Source organism: Cinclus cinclus, chromosome 8, assembly GCF_963662255.1.
Source record: "Cinclus cinclus chromosome 8, bCinCin1.1, whole genome shotgun sequence".
Classification (NCBI taxonomy): domain Eukaryota; kingdom Metazoa; phylum Chordata; class Aves; order Passeriformes; family Cinclidae; genus Cinclus; species Cinclus cinclus.
Window position 1 is genome coordinate 3110560 of NC_085053.1, and position 18930 is coordinate 3129489.

Below are 18930 nucleotides of genomic sequence, written 5' to 3' on the forward strand. Positions count from 1 at the left end.
GCGCGCACAGCAGCTTTAGGCCGCGGGCCTGTGGGGGACGCTAATCTGGGCATCCCGCTAACCCCCTTCCGGCAGCGCCCACCTCCCCAGACCTAATCCCCCTCTCCCTCCACCTGCTGCACCCCCTGCCCACCCCACCGAGATATTTTGGAGCTGAGGTGACCGCGGGCAGTCCCACATGGCAGTCCCTCACAGGAGAGCAGCTGGCGGGGAAGAGGGTGGGGGTTATTGATGTTGGGGGTGACCCCCCCAGGGAAATCAAGGAGAAGGAGGCAGCAGGGCTGCCATGAGACCATGAGACCTTCCCCATCCATCACCTGGCAGCGGGCAGGGCAGGCACACGGCTCGGGGGGAACCCAGCCCCACTCCATGCTGGGATGAGGCCGCCGAGCCCCGGTTAAAGGACATGGCCAAAGCCGAGTGGGGCAGAGGTGGCAGGACAGGGGTGCCAGCCCCACAACGCCTGGAGGAGTGACCACGCACAAAGATTAAAGGAAAGATGGAGAGAGGCAATTCATTTCACGGGCAGGTGAGGGAGGAAGGGCTGGAGCAGCCAGAGCTTCTGGAGCCAGGGCAGCAGCAGAGCTGGGCACCTTCCTCGCCTCCCACCTGGGCAAAGTGAAGATATCAAGAAAAAGGCTCCAAATCGGATTGACACCCCCCCTCCCCCTTAATAAAGTTTATTATCGGCCGGGCTCTAATCCTTTTAAATCCCCCACGCGGGGGGATGGGTCAGGATTAGGGGAGGGCAGCGTAATCCCAATGAATTTGTTACAGGGGGATTTAGACAGCGCTGGGAGAGCAGATGGCCCCGGCCCTGGCTCTGGAAAACAACCATTTTCCTTAATGATTCCTAACAAGGATAAAAGGGCAGAGAGAATCGGGGACAGGCACAGGGGGCCCACACCCACGGAAGTCCTGGTCCCCAGGGATGCTGCCGTGTGTCTCCCTGCTCTGGACCACGGGCACCGTCAGCACTGAAGCGCAGCTCCACAGTTCATGCCAACTTTTTTTCCCAGCAGCTTCTTGGCCCCCACATACTTCCTCTGCCTTCTCCTGCTTAAGGAGAAACCAGGAGCCATCCCAACCCTGGGGATGTAGCAGATGTACAGGGGACAGCTGCCCAGAGGTGCATCACCCTCAAGCAAAAAGCAGGAGAAAACATACAGTAAGAATTAAAAACACTGAAAGGATTTTAAAACCAAGTATTCCTCTCGGGGGGAGGGTGGAGACAGGAGCAGAGACATCAGGAATGGGGCATGGTATTCCAGCGTGCCCAAGTGGCAGGGACCAGCCAAAACAGCAGGGCAGGCATCGGCAAAAATAATTTATTCCACTAAGACAAGCAGAGAACGAACAACAGCATGGTGAGGGGGGCAAAGAATGGTGGGGAGGCCCTGGGCCACATCTCCCAGAGGGGCGACACAAAATGCATCTGAACCCATGACTGCTGCTCCCACGCAGCAGTGTCTGCTTTCTGGGGGGCTAAACCTCCAGCCTCCTGTCCCCACTAGTGGTTGGACCTCAATGGGCTGCTCTCCAGCACATGCCTAGGCTTCCCAGTTTAAAACCAGCCCAGCGCCAGGGAGCTTCTGAGGGCAACTGTGTGCCAAAACACAAACCACCATTTGTGTCCCAGCTCCCACACGCCCAAAAACACGGCACTATGACTTGAGAGAGGGACGTTCTTGACACCTCCTTCCTCCCAAAAAGAGCCCTCCGCCCCCTACCCCAGGTGAGACAACTGCCTTGAGCAGGGCAGCACCCGAGGGGGCTGTGCCAGACCCCAGCCCGCTGTAGGACAAAACACTGTCCCAGGGGGGTGTCCTGCCTCAGCAGCCAACCCACCCTGGGAAAAGCCCCGAGGCCCCCAACCCCTCTCAGGCCATGGGGAAGCCAGGGCGGCCTTTCCGGGCGCGGGTGCGGAGGCGGAAGAAGGTGTACATGCCCAGGAGGCACATGGAGGAGAGGAAGTAGAGGGCTACGCAGAGGCTGATGTCCAGGCGGGAGAAGCCCAAACCAAGCACCCGCAGCCAGGGGCTCCTCCGCAGACCCTCCCCGGCATCCTCCTCCTCCTCTTCCTCCCGCAGCAGGACGCCGGGGCCCCGCCGGCGCTCCCTGGCCGCCGCCCCATCTCGGGCCAGGGCGATGGTGTCCCGCTTGCTGATGCGCCGGCGCCGGCCCGCAGCTGCTCGCAGCGCCTGGCTCTTGAAGTGCTGCTCGCTGAAGGAATCCAGGTCCACGATGTCCTCGCCCCCCTCCCGCAACTTGGGGCTCAGCCGCACAATGCTGGGGCGCCGTGGCTCAGGGGAGCCTGGGCGCCCCGGGACTCTCGCCTCTCCCTCCGTCTCTTTTTCCTCCTCTTCTCCTCTCCCCCTCTCATCTCGTGGGCCCTCCATGCCCAGCCTGGCGCTGGTCTCTTCCCTGGCCACGGGGACGGGGTCGGGCTCGGCATAGTCCATGTAGATGTTGGCCGGGGAGAAGTGTGCCTTGAGGAACGTGACCACGGCCGGCTCCTCCCAGGCATGGACCCCCTGCTCCTCCTTGTGGCACTGGGGACACAAGTCTGGCGGAGGCCACTGCAGCTTGGGGAACTTGGGGTCCTCCGTGTCACCTCCTGCAGGGAGCGGAGCCAGCGAGAGGATTAGAGGGGACGTGTGATGCATCCTCCCCCTTCATAAACAGCCCGAAGAATCCAGCAGCTGGGGATGGGGACAGTTGGAGAAGCCAGCTCGGGAGGAAGGGTCCTCCGAGGGCAAACAGCAGTTTAGGGAAGCTCCCTGTAAGGAGCACGTAAGATCCAACTGTATCTCTGGGGCAGTCTGATGCTGTGAGACCAGCTGCTGTCCCCTGGGATGGGGGACAATGACAACAGGAGCTCCCCACTGCTACATCCCGCAGCCATTTGCCAGACCCATCCAGGAAGAAGCATGCTCCTCCACCTCACCTCCCCTTTTCCCTCTGACTGCCCCAGTGGCAGCCCCCCTTACCAGCCAGGCGAGCGTTGACCTCATTGTGGTGGGACCAGAGCCAGAGGACGGCCTCCTCCCTGCTCGCCACCCTGTCCATGGACTTGGCTGCCATGGCCTCAAAGTGCTCGGCGCACTCCTGGCAGCCGAAGAAGTGCCGGACGTAGCAGCGCATGGTGCTCAGCACCTCCAGGGGTAACTCTGGGGGAGGCAGAGCACAGGGTGACTCTGGACCCCCCGGTGCCACCACCACAGTCCCACGGCTGAGGGAGCAACCCCACACCCCAACTTGCTGTCTCGTGTGCCCCGTTGAAACTGCCACTGGATGACATGAAGAAGGGGGGGGGGAAAAACGAGCCTTTGTCCACATGCAGCATCCCCACCCAAGCCAGAGCTCAGCTAGGCACTCCCTCCCTGAGCCCCTGATGCCCCCAGGGACACCAGTACCTTTGTCAGGACCGTTCTGGGCAGCCTGGACAGTCAGCAGGTGGAAGATGGTCCAGAGCCCACAGGGATAGCCACGGAAGTGGCGTTCACTGCCCTGGCAGCCCACCCAGGTCACGTTGGTGGGGAGCACGGAAGGGTGGGAGGCCTGGTGGACAGATGGACACGGCGTGATGGGGCTGGCAGGCAGTGCCAGCTGGGGGGCAAGGAGCAGGGGTAAGGAGAGCAGGGGTTGAGGGTCCCCATGGACATCTTACATCTCTGTTATTCTTCATGGCCTCCTTCAAAACTGTGCGGGGCAGCTCAGGCTCTGTCCAGTTCCTCAGCCAGGCATCCAGGGTCTGCAGGTAGGTCTGCACGCAGGGGCGCCCTGGGAAATACTGCAGACGGGGAAAAGGGGTGAGAAAATACAGATTCCATCCTGGGGGCAACAGGGCAACACCCCTGGCTCACCAGCACAGGCACTGGGAAGCACCAGCATCCTCTCTGCTGGAGAGCAGTGTGGTCCTGGAAAGGTTCTGGTGCCTATGTCCGAGGGGCTGGGGGCTGCAGCTTGTTCCCCAACCCTGGGTGGCAAGTCCCCTGTGTGCACGTTCAGGCTTCAAACCCCAGCCCCAACTGAGGGAGGCAAAAAGCCACTCTGTCCATAAGTCTGGCAAAGCCGATTAGCAGCTGCACTTTAAAACCACTCCTAGGAGAGAAGCAGCTTGGCAGCCCATGCCACCAACAGACAGACAGGCAGAGGGACCGACCTGTGCAGAGGAGGAGGCACCAGCACACAGAAGTGATGGAGAAGTGAAAGGAAGGAGGAGTTTGCCGAGTCTGAGCTACTCTTCTTCCCAGGCCCATGGGGAATCACAGGAAAAGACCCAAAATTGCAGGGGAATTATCTGTCAGAATTATCTATCAGAGCTGACAGTTGTGCTGCACAGTGTCCCCCGACTCCTCGGACAGAAGGCTTTGCTCTTTCCTGGAGACCCTGCCTCCAGAAACTACTTTTTCCCCCCACATTAGGACTTTCCCCCCCCGCATTTTCCTTTCCTTTAATACCTCTTGGGAATGCAAGAGTTAAGGCTGGGACCTGCTGGCTGAGCTCCCCCAGGCTGAGCCCTGGGATGGCAATCCTGGGGATGCTGCTCCGTCCTGTGGATGAGCAGGGCAATGGCAGTGCTGGCTCAGCATCCCTGGGGAAGCACCAGCACCCACCACCCACTGCTACAGCTCATCGAGGGGAAGGTTTGCAGGAAGAATTGAAAATGGATCTAATAAAACCACTGCTGCTCCCCACCACCCCAGCACACCTGTACCCATGGGCAGGGAGCTGGTGCCACGGGGATTTATTTCCCTATCTCTGTAGTTCACATTAAAGGGAGAAAGAGCGAGGGCAATGGTTGGAGGCAGGCAGAGGAGCCACAGGATGGTCTGAGGACTTAAGGCACATGTCTTGAGCTCTTTCCTAGGGGAGAGCAGATGGGGGTGTCTTGCACACCAGTGAAGGCTGTGCAAGGTTCAAACTGAGCATGAGACCCTGGGTGACAAAGGAGGGAACAAAGAAGGCAGGCATGGCCCCAAGTCTGCCAAGTAGCCTGGGCTGTGACAGGGATTGGACTGGGATAGACACAGGGCTCCTCCAGGCACAGTGGAGGAAACAGCCATATGCAGCAGGACTCCATCACCGCAGGAAATTAAACTGCCCTGCTTGTGCTGGCTCAAAGCTCTCAAGTCACTTCAGCTGTGCCAGGCCCAACATGGAAGAAAAAAGGAGACCTTAAATTAGGTTCATCTGGAGCCTGACTCAGAGTGGGAGTTCCTTTCCTGGACTATTATCAAAGGAGCCTGCAGAGACTGGATCCCTGAGCTGAGCATCCAGATCAGAGCAACAAACCAATGTGGTCATCTCTGACACCCTAGCCTCTCTTCTAAAAAGACCTCCTGCCTTGACACCTCCTACAAGTGATGATCCCATTGCCACCAAAGACAGCAACACACATCTTGTTTTAAATACTCCAACTCCCCTCTTAGCTCCCACCGGGACTCTGGGCTGGGTTTGGAAATCCACACAGATGAGGACTGCCTGTCAGCAGCCACAGGATACACTCAGCACCAGGACACAGCCCACACCTGCGACTGCCACGCTTCACTACCCATGAGTACTGGGACTCGGTGACCCGCACTGTTTGCGTTTCATAAACAGACACACAGAGGCATAGGCAGCTCCTCTCCCAAAACCCAGAGCTCCTCACCTTCACCAGCGTGGCCACGTAGCACTTGAAGGCGGCCAGCTGTGCTCCCGACAGCGAGGAGGCACGGGCAGCCTCCACCCGCAGCGAGTAGTGCAGCGCGGACTCCAGGTCGGCCACGTACAGCTTGGAGCTGGGGAGGGCAGCGCAACACGAGGCTCCATCAGCCCCTTAATCCTCACCCCAGGGGTTTTCCCAGGTCCCAGCCCCTCCCCGCCCAGCCCCAGTTTGCCCAGCAGCAGGGCGCGGGGTCTGACCGGTCGGCTCGCAGCGGGTGTGACACGCGGTCGGTCTCGTTGGAGCTGCTGGCCGTGGCGTTCAGCTTGTAGGAGCCGCGGGTGATGCCCGTGAGAGTGCGCAGGTAGTAGGTGTAGAAGGAACGTGCCTCTATGTGCCTGCCAGGAAGGAGAAACCCTAAGTCTCTCTTCCCTCCCAGATCTGACCTCGAGGAAGGAAGGAAGCAAAGGCTTAGTGGGTAGTTCAGTGGGTAGTTCAGGCCTGGGGAGGGAGCGTGGCGTGCTCCATACTCTCCACCTGGCTCAGCAGTGGGTAACCTTACATGCATCCTGGAGCAGAGCTGAGCCCCAGGTAGCCATATCATGCCACCTCCAGGCAGGTGTGGGAAGGGAATGGCTCAGTCATAAGGATTTTCCTTTCTTCCAGCTCCAGCCATGGCTGGCAGTGCAGTTCAGTGCCCACCAGCAACCTCCCACCAGCCTCCCCTACTCAGCCACCGTCTCCTTCCTAATGCACCTTCCCACAAGTACAAAGGAGCACAGAGAGATAGGGCACAAGGCTGGCACCCCACCAGCATCCCCAGAGCCACCCTGCCGTGTCCTACACTCACACAGGCAGGCGGAAGAAGGAGCCATTGCGGAGGAGCAGGTATCCAGAGGGGAAGGAGGTGACGCTAAACTTCTCCACGAGCTCCTTCTCGCTGCTCAGCACCCTCCTCACTGCAATGTTCTCGTACTGCAGCATGTCCAGGGCCACCTGCAAGCCCCAGGGTCAGATGGGGGGGGTGGGGGGGGGTGGAGCAGAGGGATTCCCCAGCCCCACCAGGGAGGCAGCAGAGCTGTTCAGTGCCCTGTGTAACATTTGGCACTGACTAAGCTATGTGCAGGCTGGGTAGGGAGGCTTCCTGGAGAGAGCTGCCCAGACAAAGGCACCCCGAAGTTATCAGGCACCAGGGACACAGGCTCCAAGGGAAATGGGGGACAAATGCAGCTGTACCCACCTCTCTGCCCACAAAGGAGTTGCTCTTCTCGAAGATGAGTGCCAAGTACTGATCCTTGTTCCTCTGGAAGAAGGTGCGAACCTCCTCGGCGCTGCAAGAGACAGGAGGACGGCAGCAGGTGCCTCGGCATCAGCAGGACGCTCTGCCCTCCCCCTCACAAGGAGCTCAACCCTTGCCTGCTGGGATTTGGCAGGGAGTGCTGATGCAGGATCAGCCCCACTGAGCAGGTAATTCCTTTTGCTGAAGTTTCCAGCTTAGTTTCCTGCTCTGGTTCACAGGCTTTGAAAAAACCCACTGGGCTTGGCCAAGGAGGTAGAAAACAAAACACAGGCAGGGCAGGGCAAGGCAGGAGGGAGCTGCACACTTGCCCAAGGATAAAAACAGCAATGAACTTGAACCAGGGCAGGGTTTTTTTTTTTGGCCAAGACACAGAGGCATCAGAATACCTGAGGCATGTGCCTGGCTCGACCATTGCTTTGGGAAATCCAAAGGCTCTTTCTCAGGACAATGCAGCAACTGCTTGCATCCAAGCAAGGACAACTCAGATACCAACAAAATTGCACAGAATCAAGAAAACCCTTTCTCAGGAGAAGAAAAAGCTTGTAACACAGCCTTACTCAGCATGGCATGACACTGCCAAGTCCCAAAGAATTTGGGGCCCAGGAACTGCCTGCTCTAAGTAAGGCCAATGAGCAGGTTTGTTAAGAGACGTGATTACAATGGCCCATCTCATCTGGGCCATGACAGCAGCTCTACCCTGGCCAGGTCATCTGTGTCTTCCTGGGACGTGGGCAATGCAGTAGCTGCTCCTTGCTCATTCTGGGTTCACGATTTCCCGAGAAACCTGCTCCCCATGGGACAGAGACCATCCTGGCCTCCTGCTGCCCCTACCTTGCTGGCTCCAGCGGAGGACAAGCGGGTGGCCAGGCATCCTGGCTCTGCTCAAGGTTGGTGATGATGGCGTGGCGCAGGTCCTCAACAGTGGCACTGGGATCTGCAGGGGGACAGAACACCAAGGGGTCAGTCTTTGGGAAGCCAAACCCAGGGGCTGAGCCAAGGGAAGCTTCTTGGAGCTGCCCCGCCAGAGATCCCTGATATTGCAGAGTACGGGAGATATGGGCAGCAGGACCATTCACACTCCAGGCAGAAAACCCCATGGCTCTGAATACTCACTGGTAATCCTTATCCCATCCTCTGGCTTCTTGCTAAAAGCTCTGAAGAACTGAAAGGGAAAAAAAAAAAAAACACAAGGGAAACTGGAGTGAGTGTTTGGAGTGGGACAGGAGGCAGTGCAACCCAGCAGGCTGAGACCAGCACTGCCTCCGTTTCCCCACAACACTGCAGCATGCCAACTGACATCAGCCAACACAGAGGGAGCTCCCAGCCATGTCCCCATCTTTTGGGGCATCCCAGAGGGAAGGGATGCAGACATGGACTGGGAGCCATGTCCAGTCAAGCACTGAACACTGGCAGGCAGCGGAGCAGGTGTCTCCAGGGGTCCGAAGGAGGCAGCTGGAACCTTCCCAGTCCTGCAAGCCAGTCTCCCTGCTCCAGAGCTCTGACAAAGCAGGAAAAAGGGGGTTTTCCCCACTCCTGGCCTCCCACAATGGCTCCAGTACCCAGGGCAGAGCCAGAGCAGCAACACCAGGTTGCATCAGCCAGGTGTTTGCTTTGCAGGCTGTACTGGGAGCTGGGGCTGTTTGCAAAAGGTGCTTGGCAGGGACACAGGATGTGGAGCAAGTGACGTCTTGGCAGGGCCACATCAGCACCTCCCCTGTCCCAGGAGATGTTTCCATCAGTGTCCCAGGGCAGTGGGCACTTGATGAGACCCCAGGGCAGGGCTAGGGCCCAGCCAACCTGCCTGGAAAACCCCAAATCTGACCCCACCTGGAGCTGAGCCTGTAAGCTGCGACTATGGGCATGTTTGATAAAACCCTCATCCCTACCCATTCCATCTCAAGGCAATCCTGGTTTTAACTGATGCCTGTGGCACCTGGAGTGCTTTGGCTTCACTGCCTATATGGGAGCAAGGCTCTGTTTGCAGCAGGAAGCTCTGCAGAGCAGTGTGTTGATACAGCTAAAGGGCTGGGCACAGGCCCAGGAGGAGGGATGGCTCCTTGCCAGCCACCACTGGAGGCTCCCAGGAGTTGCAACCTCCCACAGCATCCCCACATCCTCCTCTAAAACCTGTGCCTACAACCTCCCTCTGTCCTCAAACAGCCTTTCTTAAGCATTTCCAACTCAGGATTCAGACTCTCTCCCATCCTAGCAGAGATCCAGCCCCTGTGTTTCGCCACAAAACAGCATTTTGGTTTCCCCCCTCCCTGTTGTTCCATCGCCCAGCAGTTGCACCGTCTGCAGCCAGTTCACAGCATTGTTTTGGGGAAGGGTGAAACAGCTTCAGCTCGCAAAGCCCCAAGGGGAGTATTTTTGGTGCAATATCCCTGTCAATCCAATTGAGCAAGAGAAGGACAGGCCAAAAGGCAAAGCACAGCGAAACCTAACAAGTACCCGGCACATGCAGTCTCACCTTCATGGTGGGGAAGCCGGTTATCCCAAAATCAGAGCACACTTCCTGGTTGTCCTCGTCGGCACAGTCGATGGCCGCCAGGATCACTGCAGGTCTCCACTCTGCAGGGACAGAGGATGAGGTCAGAACAGCTCAGCACCCCCATGCCCCCAAAAACTGCCCTCCTCCCACGAGTGCTTGTGAAGACAGGAGGGATCTCCTGCTGTGCCAGTGGCAGAGATCCTCCCGTCCCAAAATCACTGCTTTCCCCTTGCAGGACAGCGACCGACGGTTCGCAAGCCTGAGCACCCAGGGCTGTGGTCTGTACTGGTGCGTGGTGCCCTACTTTCCTGGCAGGAGGAACACGGGGAAAGCCGTACGAGGCGGGAGCTGGCTTTGCACACCCTGCTCTGCCAGTGCCGGAGCACAGGCAGCTCTGCCCGACACTGCCTGCCCAGCTGGTTCTGCCTGTCCAGCCTCTGCCCCAGCTCCCGGGAAGAGGACACCGGGAGAAGGGGAGGGATGGCTAGCCACAGCTCAGGGAGAGCAAGGAACACAGGCTCCAGCTTGTCTCACCCCAGACCAAGGGCACAGCTGATAACCAAGAGGGGACAAGCCAAAACCAGCAGCCAGACCATGGCACTGCAACAGAGCCTGCCCAGGTTCTGAGCATCCACTCCCCATTTGTGAGACCAGCAGGCTCCTGGGGTAAAACAGATGAACAGAAGGGGGCATGGAGTCATTTTAAGCAGCAGCCTCTGAAAACCAGCAGGAAAATAGAAAACAAAGCTCTGAAAGGGCTTCTTTTTAGTGTAAAGGACACAGTCTGGAGAACAACCTGCCTATTCTTAGAGTGGGACAGGAAGGGACATGGTGCAGGCACGCAGATGGAGCCCGTGCTGCCCTCGGCAGGAGCATGCTGAAGGCAGGGACACACTGTCCCATGTCTCAGCTGACGGGGACAGGTGAGCTGCTTCCCACTGCCCTGGCACTCGTGGCACAGGAGGGCTGGTGACAAGCCCAGCTGCAGGGAGCCGGCACGTTCCTATACTCATCTGCACGTGGTGCCCGCAGGTCACCCCAGCATCCTCCCTGTCCAGCCCACTCGTACAAAAATCTACCCGTAGGAACGACAGCGAGGATGCTGAGCAGCACGGGGGCGGCTTCCCCACCCTGCCTCCATGGGCACACCATCCGTGGTCCGGCCTCCGGAGCAGGGAGCCCTGAGGGAGCCCTCTTTTGGAGAGGGGCCAGGAGAGCCGGCATTGCCCCGCGGGGCCCGGGCACGCACCCCATTCCTCACATCCTGCCCGTCGAGGAGCTCTGACGGCATCCCCAGGGAGGGACGGCATCCCCTCGGAGGGACGGGATGCCCGGCCGGCCGGCCCCTGACTCATGCAGCAGCCACCGCGCTGTATCAATTAGTGCAATAACAGGGAGAAGCCGCGAGCACCTCGGCATGCCGGGGGAGGCAGGATGAGTCCCGGCAGGACGAGTCCCGGCAGGACGAGGGGCCCGGCAGCGGGGTGTGCGGGTCCCCAGGCAGGGCTGGCACCGGCCAGGCCAGGCATCAAGGTCAAAGCCGGGAGCAAACCAGCTGGGATCAGCGCCCAGCAAACCTGCCATCCCTATCCCTGCAGGCACGGGGAGGAGCGGGACTGAGGGAAAGTCTGGGGGGCAGCGGGAACCCCCCCCCCCCCCCATGCCTGGGGCAGGCTCAGACTGAGCTTCCCCCGCCAAAGGGGGTCCAGGGATGCTGCTGAGCTAGGCTTGAATATCGTGGGGAAAAAGCTGAACACCGGGAGGGAGCGGGGCCTTCCCATCAGGCTGACGTTCCAGGGAGGCTGGAGCTGGGCCGCAGGGGGGGTTTGGGGAGCTGACAGGGTAGGGCAGAGCGGATTGAGGGACGGCGGTGGGAAGGACACAGAGAGGATGCAGCACCCGGGATGCAAGAAGGATTTAAGAGTGCGGGCGAAGAGGAGGAGGACAACGGCGCAAGGACGCAGGACAGATTGTAGGATGGTCCTGGTCTTGGGGGAAGCGGGACCCCCCTGCACAGGGAGGAGGATTTAGGGGTGCTGACGGGCGGACAGACAGAGACGCATGGGGAATTTGAGAACGCAGGGGCAGACGCTGGGCGCTGACGGAAGAAGACAGAGACACGGACAAGGGGTGGGGGATAACGAGGTCAACGGCACAGGAGGGATCGGGGAACCGCTGGGGAGGGCGGGCGGGGATGAGGAGAAGGCGGCAGCGGGGCCGGGGACTCACCGCGGATGTCGCGAGCCAGGGCCCGCCATGTGGGCGCGAAGTGGATGCAGTGCCCGCACCAGGAGGCGAAGAACTCGACGGCCCAGGCGCTGCTGGAGCCCAGCAGCCGCCCCTCCGCCCCCGGCCCCAGCAGCTCCAGGGGGTCAGCGGCCGAGTAGAGGCGGCCGGGCCGCGCCGCGGGCACCTGAAGCAGCAGGAAAAGCAGCAGGAGCGGCGGGACGGCCGCCGGCCCCCCGCGGCCCCCTGCCCGCCGCAGCCACATCGCCCGCCAGGCCGCCCGGCACCGCCCGGAGCCGCCTTTAGCGCCCGGAGCCGCCCGTAGCACCGCCCCCGGGGCGGGGACAAGGCGGGGAGCCCCGCGTCGGGAGCGAGCAGCAGCGCCCACCCACAGCACCCCGCCACCGAGGGGAGATCGCACCGGGGAGGGGGAGATCGCACCGGGGAGGGGGAGATCGCACCAGGCCTTTGGTGCCCTCATGGGGAGGGACCCCGTACTCCCCTCCTTTGCTGCGGTGTTCCCCTTCCGTGAGGGGACAAACGGCATGAAAACACACAATTCTGATGAAGTGAAGAGTGCCCAGGGAGCTGGCGGAGTCATGGTCCTTGGAGGTGTTTTTAAGAAGCGGAGATGGAATTGAGTACCATGGCCTGGTTGACGGAGCGGTGTTGGGTCACAGGCTGGACTCCGTGGTTTAGGCCTTTTCCACCTAAATGAACCTGTGGTTCTATGATGGTGGAGGCAGCTGATTCAGCCCCAAAATGCACATTGTCACCATCATGGGCACCCCGAGGGCAGCGCCCTGGTCAGACGCCCTGACATCAGCCAGTGTCACTGGGCACTGCCTGGACACCCTGTGGAATGGGGACCCTGGAGACATCACAGCCCTCTCCCCAACCCTGCCAGGGATGCTCAGCAGGGATATCCAGTGACACCCACAAAATCCAGCTCCACATCCAAAAAAAGCAGCCTTCTACTCCCAGTGGCCCCTTCAATGGAATGTCTTCAAACTGAGAGTTAGATTAGATATTACAAAGAAAATAACTTCCCTGTGAGGGCGGTAAGGCCCTGGCACAGGCTGACCACAGAAGTTGTGGATGCCCCATCCCTGGAAATATTCAGGGCCAGGCTGGATATGACTTGGAGCAACCTGGTCCAGTGGAAGGATCGGCAGGATGATGGAATTAGATGTTCTTTAAGGTCCTTTCCACTCCAGACCATTCCAGGATTCTGTGATTCCATCCTCCCCGCCGGGCCAAGCCGTGCCTTTGCTCACGCACACACACACACACACGTCACCGGCTCTCAGACGGAAGGTGCCCCGTTGCTCAGTGCCCCGGGGCAGAGCCAGGCACTGCCAGGGTGGACACAGCCCCAAAACCCAGCTCTCTGCTCCCTCCCCAGCCCCTGAGGCCAAGGAACCTCTGGCACTGGGGGTGCCAATGGCTGCTGAGGGCTTGTTGCTGGCTCTGTCCCCAGGAAGGCCATTATCCATGCTGGGCCCCACCTAGGCATTTTAGGCGGACTCACCATGCTAGAAAAACAAGCCTGCCAGAGCCCAGGCTCGCCAGGGCAGCGGAGGGCAGGGGCTCCACATGGGGCACGGATCTGGGAAACGATGGGGCTCCCTGACACAGCCTGGCCTGGGAGCACGGAGCATGGCGGACACGACCCATGTGATTGCTCCCACCCATCTTCTGTGGGTACAGGCTGATGGGAATGGGGCCGAAGATGGTCTCCTCCAGCCCTGTCAGCTGTAATTAAGTCCTTAAGGGATTATCACGCCTCGCTGTCAAACCAGGAGGGAGAGAGACAGAGCCTAGCCTGTGCAGAGCTGCTCTGAAAGGTGGTCCCTCACTCCTGACAGAGACTTTGCCAGGACTTGTCCTCATCCAACTGGTGATTAAAACACAAAAATCCCTATGTTCAGGGAGATCACCACCGTTATCTCACCCTAGATTTAAAACCTTATTTTAAGGGCCCATCAGCTTGATTAGGTTATCAAGGCAAAGGAGAGGTGCTCAGCACCAGTGTAATTGCCAGCATCCTCCCCATCCAGCTCACCCCTTCCTCCCAGGCAGCCCAAATTCCTTGAATCTTTTTTTAGATACAAAAGCAGCATCTAACACCAAGGTGGAGGGGCAAGAGCCCACACCCCGGGGCTCTGGCTCCTTTGGAGGTGAGCCATGCCATTGCTCATCCCCCGGAGCCCTGGGGTGGGGATGCTCCTGCTTCCTGCTGCTCCGGGAACTGCTGGGCTGCTACAGACGACCCTACTGCCCAGCTGGCACATCTCATCCCCAAGCTCCCCAGGTAACAGACTCCTAGGGCAGCAGGGTGTGGAGTTTTCCAGGCACAGACTTGCCCCGAAATCCTTTTTTTTCCCTTTGAATGCTGCTGCAAAGCAAGAGATGAGGCTTTTCTTCCACCCCAGACTGGGAAGAGACATATTTTCATGGCAGAACACCCTGAGACAGGGCATGGGAAGCCAAAGACAAAGCAGAGGCTTTGAAACAACCTTTTTAAAGTTGAATTTCAAAGCAACTAAGATGAAATAACAGCAATCAAGAAGCAGCAGAAGTCTGGGGAGGTTTTAGAAATAACCTCCCAGCGCTCTCTGCCTTTTTCTCCTCTCTGGCTGCTAATGGAACCTGCAGGTGGAAAAACCAGGACACAGGTGCTGGGTGACTCTGGATGCCCAGCTGGCTAAGTCCCAGCCAGCCCTAAAGATCAGCTTTAGGCTCCCATGGCACATTTAGGAACCTTCTTGGTTTTCACAGCAAAGCCTTCAATGCCTACTTCAGCAGCCTTAACTTTGGGGAGAGTTGCGCTTCGCTCCGTAGCAAGGGCATGGGCTAAGGATGACCACAGGGATTCCTGTGCTGCACAATCTCTGTGCAGCAGCTGAGACGTGGCTTTAGTTCATTAAGCCCATCACCTCTGAAATCTCCTTTCCCAGACTAACACCCAGCAGGAATCTCCTTGAAGTCAGTGAGGCGTGGGCAACATCAACAGGCTGAGAACCTCAAAGGCGGCCACAATCTCGCCAAAATCATTTAAGCCCTGCAGAACTTGTTTCATGCACCCAAAATGGATCATTTTCAGACACAAAGCTACTCAGATCACGTCTGTCTTGGGTTAGAGAGGAGACAAGGAAAGAGTGGTTGGATTTTGTGTGTTCAGCCCTTGAAGTGATGGAAAAAGACTGTATTTCAGAAAGTTGAGAAAGGCTTTTATTATCCATTTTTAAAAGCATGAATCTGTCTATAAAATGTTCAGAATGGCTGGGCAAGCAGACCCAGGACCTCTTCACTTGCCTTCAGTTGTGAAGGTTCAGGGCCACTGGGAGATCCTGAAATGGACTTTCTTCCTTGAAAATTAAAGAACACGTTCCTACCTAATTGTGTGATTCCAGGAACTGACTGCAAGGAAAACACGAAACCAATGCAAGACTCATGATACAACCACGGCAACCCCGTCACTGGCATTTCGGAAGCTGTTCAGAGAGGTTTGCATCCAACACCCCTGCAAACGCCTTGGAAATACCAGCTGCAGAAGAGGCTCAACAGTTCTCTTTTCTCCAGACTTCACAAGATGATGAGTTCAAGGAAGCCCTCCTTGATCTGCAGCACAGATCAAGTGTGGTCCTTCCATGAGTTAAAGAAAAAGCCTCACTCCCCTCAAGCGAGGGAAAATTGTGCCACCTGCCCCCTCCCTGACATTCCAAGCCAGGTGGCACTTTTTCCTCAGTGGCACAAATCACACCTCAGCTGAGACATGGCCTCAGAACAAAACCTTTGGCAGCATCTGTGCCAAAAACCTGCCAGCTTCGCCGAGACAGGGAATAACATGCGGAGTGGATGTGAATCCCGACTGCTTCCCGCACTCTGCATTGGCTCTGCCAGGCTGACACATGAGACCACCAGGAGGGCCCCTTGAGGCCTCCACTGGCAGCTGGGAATTGCTGACTTCACCAGACAGGCTTGGTCAGAAATCGTCGATTTCTACCTCTCAAGCCCAACTAGCCTGTAATGACAAGAGGCACAAAAGCAAATCTGGGGTGCATTCTCAGGATGTGATGAATGTGTTCATGCAGTTTGCGTCTGCAGAGAGAATACAGCAGTACCAGCCTGCTGCTATTCACCCTCTGGTGATTCATCCCTGCTCCAAAGGACAGCAGCCACGCTGCCCCTGCTCTTCTCAGAAGAACCCAGGAGACCAGGAGGAACTGGCACTGTCATTGGTATGTCTGGGTAGGAAACGTTTTACCTGCAAATTTCAGATCTACTGACAGTCATAAATGATTACCATGACCCAGGTTGCACAGAGCAGATGTTTTCCAGTCCAGCTCATGTTCCCAGCTTTAAGTAGCAGATCGGAGGAGGCCACACCGCCCAGATTTGCCACATCATTATTTGGCAGGTAGTTTAATTGCAGTGCATGAAACTGAGAATACCACAGGGATGACAACGGAGCACTCCTCTCTTGCTCTGACAGTAGTCCTGCAACGTAAGCAAGGTCTCACCTACCAAGGACTGCTGTGCCCAATCACAGGTTCACTGCCTCCATCAGTCCACAGAACAACGTAGCTAGACACAGACACTGGACCAGGCTCCTTGCTGAGCTCTTCAAGCCAAGCCATGTGAACAGTGGGATTCCCTGCAGCCTCCTTTATTTTTCTGGAATCAAATCAAATAAAATCTGCAATACCCCTCAGAAGTGGTGTTACTTCCACCTCTGGCAAATTCTCAGACAAAATCTGAGATTGAGTCAGTCTAGATTTCATGCAAGAGGGAGCCATTGGAAACCCACATCAGGGAGGGAACACAGCCTAGGGGACACAGCAGCTCTTGTACAGGTGGAGCAAAGGGCTGGAAAACTGGGGCCAAGAGAAACATTCAGAGCAGGAACTAATCACCTGCTCCAGGACATCAGCACACTTGGCAGGCAAAAGAAGGTATCTGTACTCCAGGAGCCTCGTCCTCCATGCCCCTGAACCTGCCCAGCCATCACCCTCCTGAACTGAGCTACTCTATTCTCTTCCTTTCCCCCATATTTCTGCAGGACCTTATTCAGGAGGAGGGAGGAAGTTGCTGGGTTTTGTTTGCTCCAGTTTCCAGGTCTCACAGGGTGCCTCTCCCTCCCCCACAGGACTGGCATCCCAAAGAGTGCCCTATGCTTTCAAACTCCATTACATCTCATCTGCATTCCTGCCAGGCAATGGCCCATGCTCCGGGCTGGGTGCCAGCAGCTGGGCAGCCCCCCTCCTCTCCTTCCTGCACTCTGAAGAGCTGCTGGTGTTCAGCAGCTCCCCACCAGCACCTTTCCCTCCCAGGGCTGTGTTAATGAGAGCCCAGACATTGCAGAAGTCCTTGTGCTAGGCAGGGCACAGGACGTCTGGAGCAGAGTCAACATTTCCAGTGCTCCAGTGCCAGCCATTTTAGCATGTGGGATGGCTGCAGCTGGCACCACATCCCCCAGGGAGGCACCTGGGAATGGGCTGTACCTGGGAAGGGAGGCACCAAACAGTCCCACTCCATCCAGAGTGCCATGGGGAAGGCAGCTGCTGGCCACTGGCCAACCCAGGAGTTTCACCAGGTCCACAGGTGAAATGGCTGTCAAAGGTAAGCGTGCTCTGAAGGTTCTGGGAAGAGTTGCACAAACACCACGGGTAGAAAGTCAGTGACAAAGTGAAGCAACATAGACTTGCAAATGAGGAAATGAGAGCCTTCATCACGCTGATTGCTGGGCATCCTGGGCAAGGACAGCAGGAGCAATGCAGCAGTTTGCTGCGTCACCCGCTGGAGCGCCTTGGCAGCACTCCCATTGCTTGAGCCGTTTTTAAAGGAAGCCTCTTCTTCAGCCAGAGAAGCCCTGATCAGCTTCGATTTGTTTTCAATGTGAAATGCACTCTGAGCCCCTTCTAGGGATGGATGCAAGTAGACTACAGGACTTGTGGAGTAAAATCGCTGTGGGGCGAGGAAAGGCACGACAAGGATGCTCTCCTGCTGCTCACTGATGAGGACACAGAGGCTGCAGCACCACTTTGCCTCAGCCTTTTGGACATCCAAGGACCCACCACCGCATCTGGCCAGTTCAACTGCTGAGCTCGGAGGGCTGTGACATCCTCCTGTCTGTCTGAGGACTGTGATGGTGTTCCCAGCACGCTCTGCTGACAACCAGTCCTATGGCACACCAGCACTGCGGGACTGCAGCAGAGCTGCTTCCATAATGGAAGCCTGAATGCAGCAAGTCCTCCTCTGGGATAAGGTACCTCTGCTAAGGAAAAGCAAAGAACATGTAACTGCAATGGTTTAGTTCACACAGGTCCTCCCCATTTAATGCAAACAGCCCTCCCAGGCAGGTGAGGAACTGACAGTCACATTGTCCTCCAAGCTGGAAAGACCAATGCTGGGTTTTGTACGGAGTCTGCAGTAAATGGAAAGCAAAGCCTTTTCTGCTGGGCTGTACATTAATAAAAGGCACCAAAACACAGCAGAGGTACTGGAGCAGGGGTGGCCACAGGCACTGAGGAGGCTCAATAAACACCTGTGCTCCCTGGCTCACACCTTCATGCTGCCACTCCATCATCACGTGCCTACACCTGTGGTTTGGCACTGCAAGTGCTCCGCCATCCTCTTACACAGCTCCAGGACCTTTCATGTGTTAAAGTGATTGGGTTTGTTTTTTTTTTTTTTGTCCTGCAAAGAAAACAGCAAAGATTTAGAAAAGTTCCATATACATACAAATACAAATACATAAAGTTTCCAGGGAGCAATGTTTGCCCCTTGGTGAGGAAGGGATCGGTGCTGCTAACAGCAGCTCTACAGAGCTGTACCAATCTAGGAGCCTAATTGAGGGATACAAAACAGGACTGAGGCTCTGAAGAGTCTCATTTAATTCCAAAACTGTTGATTAACATAAACATATTTTAAACCATGAGTTTTTAAAACATATTTTAAACAAATATGTGGAAGGAGCAGCTTTTCTCCCACAGTGAACTCCTGCAAGGATCGCTCAATGCTATTTTCTGGTGTTATCAACAGTCAGCTTTAACACTAAGGAATTTCTAATAAAGTTATGATTATAATTAAGGCAACTGTAATGGGATTTTGTAGACTGTGATTGGCATCCAAAGCACAGCATCAGACAGAAAGGGGAATGTACAAGGGACAAATCTCCAGGACACCATCAGAATTAGCAATTGCTTGGGTAATTAGAAAGCTCTATTTTATAAAAACCAGAAAACAAGATTAATTTAT

General features: G+C 56.9%; 1 protein-coding gene across 1 annotated transcript; it reads right to left on the reverse strand.

Annotated features, from left to right (window-relative positions):
• Positions 1 to 1880: 1880 nt before the first annotated feature.
• Positions 1881 to 11932, reverse strand: QSOX1 (quiescin sulfhydryl oxidase 1). Its single transcript, XM_062497707.1, has 12 exons — positions 11671 to 11932; positions 9421 to 9521; positions 8064 to 8112; positions 7782 to 7884; positions 6891 to 6981; positions 6501 to 6646; positions 5911 to 6048; positions 5657 to 5786; positions 3671 to 3793; positions 3417 to 3561; positions 2991 to 3170; positions 1881 to 2617 (listed from the first exon to the last, which is right to left on the reverse strand). The coding sequence occupies exons 1-12, from the start codon at positions 11930 to 11932 to the stop codon at positions 1881 to 1883; spliced, it is 2205 nt and encodes a 734-aa protein (XP_062353691.1).
• Positions 11933 to 18930: the final 6998 nt, after the last annotated feature.